The 8,406-nt window shown below is 33.9% G+C and overlaps 1 protein-coding gene across 1 annotated transcript; it reads right to left on the bottom strand.

Annotated features, from left to right (window-relative positions):
* Positions 1-260: 260 nt before the first annotated feature.
* LOC132299126 (Golgi SNAP receptor complex member 1-2-like) lies at positions 261-7,762 on the bottom strand. Its single transcript, XM_059795589.1, has 6 exons — positions 7,500-7,762; positions 3,892-4,088; positions 1,210-1,299; positions 1,056-1,127; positions 585-714; positions 261-504 (listed from the first exon to the last, which is right to left on the bottom strand). The coding sequence occupies exons 1-6, from the start codon at positions 7,633-7,635 to the stop codon at positions 407-409; spliced, it is 723 nt and encodes a 240-aa protein (XP_059651572.1). The 5' UTR covers positions 7,636-7,762; the 3' UTR covers positions 261-406.
* Between the last annotated feature and the right edge of the window lie 644 nt (positions 7,763-8,406).

Genomic DNA, 8,406 nt, shown 5'->3' with positions numbered 1-8,406 from the left:
ATCCTCACACGTGTACTTAATCACGTGTGACACTTGTGGACCTTTAGATGCAGTACAACAGTTACGCTGTACTGATCCTACCTCGTTCAGATTCGAATCTAAACGGATGGTAGGCTTAGAAACAATGAACCACAACCTCAATTGGGGCAGTTTTCATGCGAATCACTTACTGTTTGCTTTTTATTTTCTTGCTTTAATCTCTGTGTGCAATGAAGAGTACCAATTTTGGCAGATATTTGGAAGGAAGCAAAGTTAAAAAGTTTTTGGGGATAATGGCACCACTAAAAGGTGTCGAGGCTTTTAAACATTGAATCTGAGTTGTTCTAACAAAATACATATATAAAATTTGTTAGAAAAAAGAAACACCATCTTTCCCTTTTTTCTCATCATTAAATTGCATATATAATTACTTTGAAAGCCAATAGATAGTAAGAAACAACGTACAAGCTGCAATAATGGCAGACAGGATGATAGTGTCTCTCGATCGCCTCCTTCTAATTGAGCCTGCAAGATTAGCAACAAGATTAATAAAGATTAATCATAAAGAAAAGGAACTTGGAGGAGAGCTGGATTCAAGGATGTACCAAGTAGACCCCGAATAATGGGGAACTTATCACTTAATAGCTTCACTTTCCCTTGAACATCTCCGAACATAGTCCTTTGTGACCCGAGGACTGCCCTCGTTGATTGAGCTTGATTAATCACATCATCTATCTGCTTAAAATTAAACCAAACAATATAACGTGAATTGTGATCAAAGCAACTTCTCATTAAGATTTGCAAAGGTCTTACTGTCAAGAACTCAACCAATAAAATAACACTCTGAAAGAAACTTTAGAGGTGCAATTGACTTTTCTTTTTATTTCATTTTTACTGGCATAAATTTTAATAAGCACAAAAGAAACACGACGGGATTCCAGAAGCTTGACCGTTTTACCGTTTATGTGTAAAGTTATATTGGATTAGATAATACACTAACATTTATCTGTTGAAATAATTCTTTGTTAAAAGTATATGAAAAAAGATATGACAATCAAAGAGAAGTGCAGTCTTACATGAGCTATGCTTCCATGTATGGTAGCTCTCTCCCGTAGTAATTGCATTCTAGGTGACGTACTCCCAGATGCCTGCATAAAAAGCAGATCTTAGCTCTAAGAAACAACAGAAGTAGCAGTAACAATAAAAATTTACAACTTTAATCCTGCTTACCTTGTACTCACTGATATCATCTCTTACAGAGCTGAGAAGTTCCGCATGTTCTCTCATTGAGTTTATGTTTCCCTTGATTCGTCTAAATTCCTAGAAGGAATACATCACATTCGTTCACAGAAAGCACAACTTATTTAACCAAATGATGCAGTGCCCACTAAAGAAGTGACAGATTCACGGGAAGCTAGTATAGCTGAGGATTTCAGACAAGCGCAGCTGAAAACCATTTGGGTAAATACACTAACATGGAACTAACAAGATAGGCTCTAAGATACCAACATAGTAGCATTCAAAACATGCTAGATCAAAGAGTATAAGATAATCTACAGGTGTCAACTAATGTAGAAAGTCAAATGTAACCCAGAATCCCAGGTTAGACATGGAAAATAGACCGAAATGCAGCTGGGACACAAAATTAGATTTATGAAACAGAAAGATACTGAATCATCAGGGGTTATAATGAAGAGAGAAGCAACAGCCTTTTAACTTCTATATATATCTTTTAATACTTCTTTCATGACTCAAAAAAGGGACAAGTGTAGAATTCTAGAACGTTCGGGTTTCATGATTCAGCCTGAAAGCTTCGTCCCGTCACATGGTTCAGTGCATAAGTCTAGATTCTTCATGTACTTCACAGCAAACTGAAAAGACCATGTTCGTTGGAGAAGAGCTGAATTTAATAACCGAAGATGGTGAGACCCATCAGATCTGTTGACCATTTATGGGTGAAGTACATGAGTTTTAATCTCTCCAAATTAATAAAATAATATTTCATCGGCTTGTGTACTGCCATATATCAGAATTATTTTTGCAGTTTATTATGCTTAGATGAGTTTTGCAAATAGATAGTAATAGTAAGATTATTCATGGTGATAAGTAAGCAAAGACAAAGAATTGTGCTGAGCATTAGAAGATCTAAAAATATATTACTGATGCAAATTTTTACTCCTTTCTAGGGGGATGGGACCAGCAACCCAACTAATATGATGATTCATATTAATATCAAAGAGATAATTTACAGAATTTTTGACACACTTCCAGCAAGATGTATAGCAAGTGCAACACAGGAATCACCATATCAAATGTCTTCCACAAACTTAGTTTGCAGTCCACATCAAGATTGCCTCAATTCATTGACCTAGCTTTAGCAACCATGAGAGTTTAAGATCAATTATGGGGATCATGATCTAAGCCTAAAAATCAAGGTCATTGCAGAAGCTTTTCCATCAACAGCCATCACGAAATATTTCCGTTTTTCAAAAGAGAGGGTAATTACAACACAACTCAACTCAATAAATTTTCCCAACTATTTGTTGTCGACTGCATAAAATTATGCTTCACCATTCAGTTCTATTTAAGGCCATAGTCTCAGTGAAACCACATATTATCGTCCAAAATTTTACAGAGTATTATAGTCCTGACAAATGTTTTACATTGATTATCAAGCTACCTAATGCAACCCTCTTCCTTTTTCAGGACTTGGGCCTGGTTAAGTAAAATAAAGCACTAAACAAGACACAGGCAAAAAGGGGGAAAAAAAAAGTAGGAGCAAAACAGTCTAGGAAGCAAATGCCAGAATGCACAGAAGTTGCAAACTCAGGAAAGAAAAAAAAAAAAGAAAAAAAAAAAAAAAAGGGCAGCTAGGGAAACAAATAGTAGGACTAAAATCGGGTTAGGACCAGGTTGTCAAGGCCAAAATAAACTTCTGACTGAGCTTGAGGTAACTCTGGCTCAGTTCAAGGTCAAAACGGCATAAATGTAGGTCAACCAGGAAATCTGTCCCATTGCTAGTGAGACTGGTTGTGCACTTAAATAATCGGAATTGGATTACAAATGGTGAAATTTTCAAGTCAAACTCAGTTTCGGATTTGGTTCAGTCTGCCCAGTTTAGACAACTTTTGAGAATTTGTTTTCCTTAAGGCAATCTAGCATAAACCCTGAACTGACTGAATAGTGTCAGGTCCCCAGTTCAACATATCAATCAACACCATAAGAAACATAGATGGTTCTTTCAGACTGTGATGCCTTGTAGAATTGTAGATTTAGAATTTCTGGTCTTTCATCCCGAAATTACATCCAATTAAGAATGTTGGTTCTCTTCTTGACTGAATTTCTATGGCAATACAAGACAGATTTTCTTTTTATTTTATTTTATTCTATTATTATTGTTTTAGAAAAGGAGTGGGGTTTGACACTAGCATGTGCTGAAACCAGCCCCACCAGGTCACAAGGTAGATGGTCTAATATACTATTGCCAAAAAGCTATTGCCCAGTTAGCCTATGTAGTACATGATTTCCTCGAATTTCTTAATTTGTACAAATAAAACTACAATGTTCACCTAATATTTGTTTAGTTAAGAGTTCTATAAATAATGATTGATGACCATTGCTTAATTCTGTATGTTACCATTTAGGAAAGCCTGAAGCTTAGATGTCAATTTAATTGAGTCCTTAATAATTTAAATTAGGAATAAATAGCTATTGATGTAAAGTTAAATTATAAAATCAAAATGAATAACTGCACACGAAACAGTGTGCATTACATCATGAACCATTCATAATGTACCTGCTGTTTATAGAAATACCTAGTACATAATGCAGCCGAAGAGATTCTTTGCACAGAGCAGATATCACTATGATGAAATACTTGCAAAAGCATTATTATTGAAATTGAAGATAAACCTGGGTAAACTCATGCAGTATGTCTCTATGCCTTGCAAGCTTTTGGGCCACTGAAGTAGTAGGTGCAGCAGATGCAGCACATCGACTCATAGCATCATTTATATCAAGTAACTTCTCGAGTAAGGATTGGATTTCCATTTCCATAGATTTACATGACCTGCTGGACCCAACAGCAGGGGATTCAATATCCACATGACCTGGAAGTAAATACATGATCAGAAAAGCAGACACTCCAGCCAAACTATTCAGCATTCAAACTTTGAATTTTTGAAAGCAACTTAAAGAACTTCTCCCCAGTGTCCTTCATTCACAACCATGAAGAGCACTTCCAGCTTGGCCCTTGGGCACCCCAAAAGGCTTAAAGAAGTAACTGAACAAAAGGTTAAGCAGTCCCTAATAAGATATCAATTTCCAATTGGCCCAATATAAACAATCAAAATTAAACAGAAAATATAATCAACAAGTAGGATCGTTAAGAGGATGCCATCTATAAGGAAGTAAGACCTTCAAATCTAGTAATAAAAGGAAATGAATACCCTTACAAATGGATAGCAGCAATGACCAGACCCAAATTACAAGTACATTGTTTATTCAAGAATTCGTTTAACCCATGTAATATGCTAAAAGTAAGTCATAATTTTCAAAAGCATTTGCCAGTTGCTTACAGAACAATAGAGAATATGAACCTGTTTTAAGTAGAATATGGCGCACCTGTGTCTAGTTTGATACCTAAATCCTACACCCTCTCCTCAGAATGGCAGGAGAAAGCACTTAAGCTAATAACTGGTTGTACTTAAAAACAAGAACTTAAATAAGGAATGCCCTTGGTACATAGATTTAACTAATTCTTTACAAAATGAAAATATGATTTCACACTATATCGGCAACTTCAGATGTAAAACTAATGAAAAATTCCCTGCCTTCTCCAGCATAAAGTAAATGTTATGAGAACATGCATCAAATGTTATTAGTTTTATTGCATCAAAAGTTTGACTACTGGGGACAAAATTAAGATTTGGGAAAGGGATGATTTACAATGTGAAACATCAGCTGAGATTTGATATTTAAAATCACTATACAACAACTGGAATTTTCAATTTTTTAAAATAGAATCTTTAGTCTGAAGGGATGGAAAGTATTTTCTAGGCACATTAATGAAATGAAGAGCTGTCATAAGACTTTTAGTCAAAGTTTCAGCTATACCCAAAATGAGGCTTAGTGTGAACTGCAAATGTGTTGGCGAAATGTTCTAAAGAAGCAACTAGTAAAAATAAAATAAATAAAATAAATAAATAAACTGAACTGAAGAAAGTTATCAAATTGCCCCCATATCCATGACCGACCCATTAACTTGGTTGTGAAATGACAAAATTGACCTTGTTATTCAATGTTAAATTAAAATGCTGAAAATTATTATTTTAAAATTACAAAATTAATAAAGGACCATTAGATAATGTTAAATTACAAAATTATTATTTAATATTAAATTACAAAATTGACCTTGCTATTTTAAAATTACAAAAACAATTAAAAAAATTATTATTAGCATTTTAATTTAACCCTTGAGAATAATACAATGCACTTGTAATTTTACCTTCTACACTACAGTATGCAACTGATTTGCCCTAGAAGGTGCTTTGAAATGTTCCCAACTATTAAGTTCATAAGCTATTCTTTTACTCACTTGAGCTATTGCATATCTGCTTCACCTGCAAAATTACTCTGCAATTTTATGAACCTTTTTCAAGTAGAATAAGGCGCACCTGTGTCCAGTTTGATACCTAAATCCTGCACCCCCTTCTCAGAATGGCAGGAGAAAGCACTAAAGCTAACAACTGGTTGTACTTGAGAATATGAACTTAAATAAGGAATGCCCTTGGAAAGCAGGTTAACTAATTCTTAACGATATGAAAATATGATTTCATGCTACATTGGCAACTTCAGATGTAAAACTATTGAAAACCCCCCACCTTCTCCGGCATAAAGTAAATGTTATGAGAACATGCCAAAAACTTCATTAGTTTTATGCATCAAAAGTTTGACTACTGGGAAAAAAAAATTAAGAATTTGGAAAGGGATGGTTTTAGAATGTGAAACATCAGCTAAGTTTTGATATTTAAAAAGACTATACAACAACTGGAATTTTCAATTTTTCAAAATAGAATCTTTAGTCTGAAGGAATGGAAAGTATTTTCTAGGCACATTAATGAAATGAAGCGTTGTTATAAGACTTTTAGTTAAGATTTCAGCTTTACCCAAAATGAGGCTTAGTGTGAACTGCAAATGTGTTGGCGAAACATTCTAAAGAAGCAACTAGTAAATCCAAGTTAATAGATCTGAGAATAATACAGATTGCACTTGTAATTTTACCTTCGGCACTTCAGTACACAACTGATTTGCCCTAGAAGGTGCTTTGAAATGTTCCCAACTATTAAGTTCATAAGTTATTCTTTAATACTCACTTGAGCTATTGCATATCTGCTTTACCTGCAAAATTACTTGCAATTTTAGGAACCTTTTTCAAGTAGAACAAGGCGCACTGGTGTCCAGCTTGATACCTAAATCCTACACCCCCTCCTCAGAATGGCAGGGGAAAGCACTTAAGCTAACAACTGGTTGTACTTAAAAATATGAACCTAAATAACGAATGCCCTTGGTAGGCAGATTAAGTCTTTAGAAAATGAAAAATATGGTTTCACACTTCATCGGCAACTTATGATGGAAAGAATTGAAACTCCCCGGCCTTCTCCAACATAGACTAAATGTTATGAGAACATGCCATAAACTTCATTAGTTTTACACTTTCTCAATTGCAAGTAATTTTGCAGGTGAAGCAGATAGGCAATTCGTCAAATGGGTATTGAAGAATGACTTACGAACTTCAGAGTTGGGAACATTTCTATGGAAAATCAGTTGTATACAGAAGTGTAGAAGGTCAAATTACAAGTGCATTCCGAATTATTCTCAAATCTATCAACTTGTATTTACTAGTGACTTCTTTAGAACATTTAACCAACACATTTGCAGTTCACACTAAGCCTCATTTTGGGTAAAAATAAAACCATGACAAAAAAAAGTCTTATGACAGCTCTTCAATTCATTGATGTGCCTAGAAAATACTTTCCATCCCTTCAGACTAAAGATTCAATTTTGAAATTTTGAAAATTCCAGTTGTTGTAAAGTCATTTTAAATATCAAATCTTAGCTGATGCTTCACATTGTTAAACCATCCCTTTCCCAAATCCTAATTTTTTTTTCCAGCTAGTCAAACCTTTGATGGCATTTCTTCACACCACCACCAAAACACATTATAATCACAATTGACTAACAAGCAATTATTATTTAATGAACCATTTGAAGTTTCAATGCCCATAGTAGTTCATAATATCAAATAAAAAATAAACAATGACAAAACAGGAAAAATACACACACACACACACACACACATATAAAAAAATAATAAAAAATAAAAATTCCCCAATAAAATAATTGAATTGCAAATATTAACTAAAACTTCCAAAATCAAGATTAGTATCAATTCTAGGGCTAGCAATTGGAAATGTGACAGAGCAATATTACAGAGTCAATTATAGAGAGAGATAAAAGACCTTCTTGGGTGAAACTAGAGCCGAGCTTAGCGTAAGAAGAGAGCTTGACATCGAGATCGCCCTCGATCTTGCGAGCATCCTTCCTCAGTTCTTCCCAACCCGACTCCTGCAACAGATCCATATTCGAATCCGTCATTCTCAACCGGACCTCGATGGATCCAAGCCTTCTGCTTCTTCTTCGCCTTTGTTCCTCACTGTACTGTGATCGGACGGTTACTATTTTTTTCTGTTTTTTGCAGTTGAAATCATAAACCAATACTTATTACTCCATTATTTACTGCTTTCGTGGGAGGAAGATTACTTAAATTTCAACAGAAAATGATATTTGCACCATATTTTTTAATTTTTTACACTTGAACTCCATTTCTTGTTTTTTTTATTAAAAATAAATAAATTTGATGCAATTGTTTTCCAAATTTTCTATTAACATTTTAACACTCATCCCAAAAGTATTTCATGCAAAAAAGAAAAAAAAAAAAAAAATCGTAATCTTTTTTCAGATTCAAAACACATGTACTGAATTTTTATTTTTTAAAGGACAAAGTACAAAAAAAAATAAATCCCCATACTTGTAATATTTTTCAGTATAACCCTTCCGTCTAATTTTTTACCAAAAAATTCCCTCGACTTGTAGCCATTCACAATAAATCCTCTTTGTATAATTTTTTACTAAAGAACCCCCCTCAACTATCTAAGGAAGGTAAAATAGTTGATATTTGGACCAAAATGTCATTTTAGTTAAATTTTAATTTTTTCAAACTTCAAAAACTCATATTTTATAAACTGTACATCCAAATATTGCAAATAATATATGCACGAAAATCTTATAAAACAAGGATTACAGAAATATAAGATTTATTTAACAAAACCTCATAACCAGAGAGAAATAGACTATCTAAACATCTAC

Source organism: Cornus florida, unplaced genomic scaffold, assembly GCF_030987335.1.
Source record: "Cornus florida cultivar Cherokee Brave unplaced genomic scaffold, ASM3098733v1 CherokeeBrave_3.0.0_Hap2_Chr03, whole genome shotgun sequence".
Taxonomy (NCBI): domain Eukaryota; kingdom Viridiplantae; phylum Streptophyta; class Magnoliopsida; order Cornales; family Cornaceae; genus Cornus; species Cornus florida.
This window is presented reverse-complemented; position numbering and strand designations above follow the sequence as displayed.

Coding starts and splice junctions, on each gene's coding strand:
- LOC132299126 (XM_059795589.1), bottom strand. CDS start 7,635: ATGACGGATTCGAATATGGATCTGTTGCAGGAGTCGGGTTGGGAAGAA. Junction 1,128..1,209: donor ATGATATCAGTGAGTACAAG/GTAAGCAGGATT, acceptor CTTTTTATGCAG/GCATCTGGGAGTACGTCACC. Junction 715..1,055: donor TACATGGAAGCATAGCTCAT/GTAAGACTGCAC, acceptor AATTTTAAGCAG/ATAGATGATGTGATTAATCA.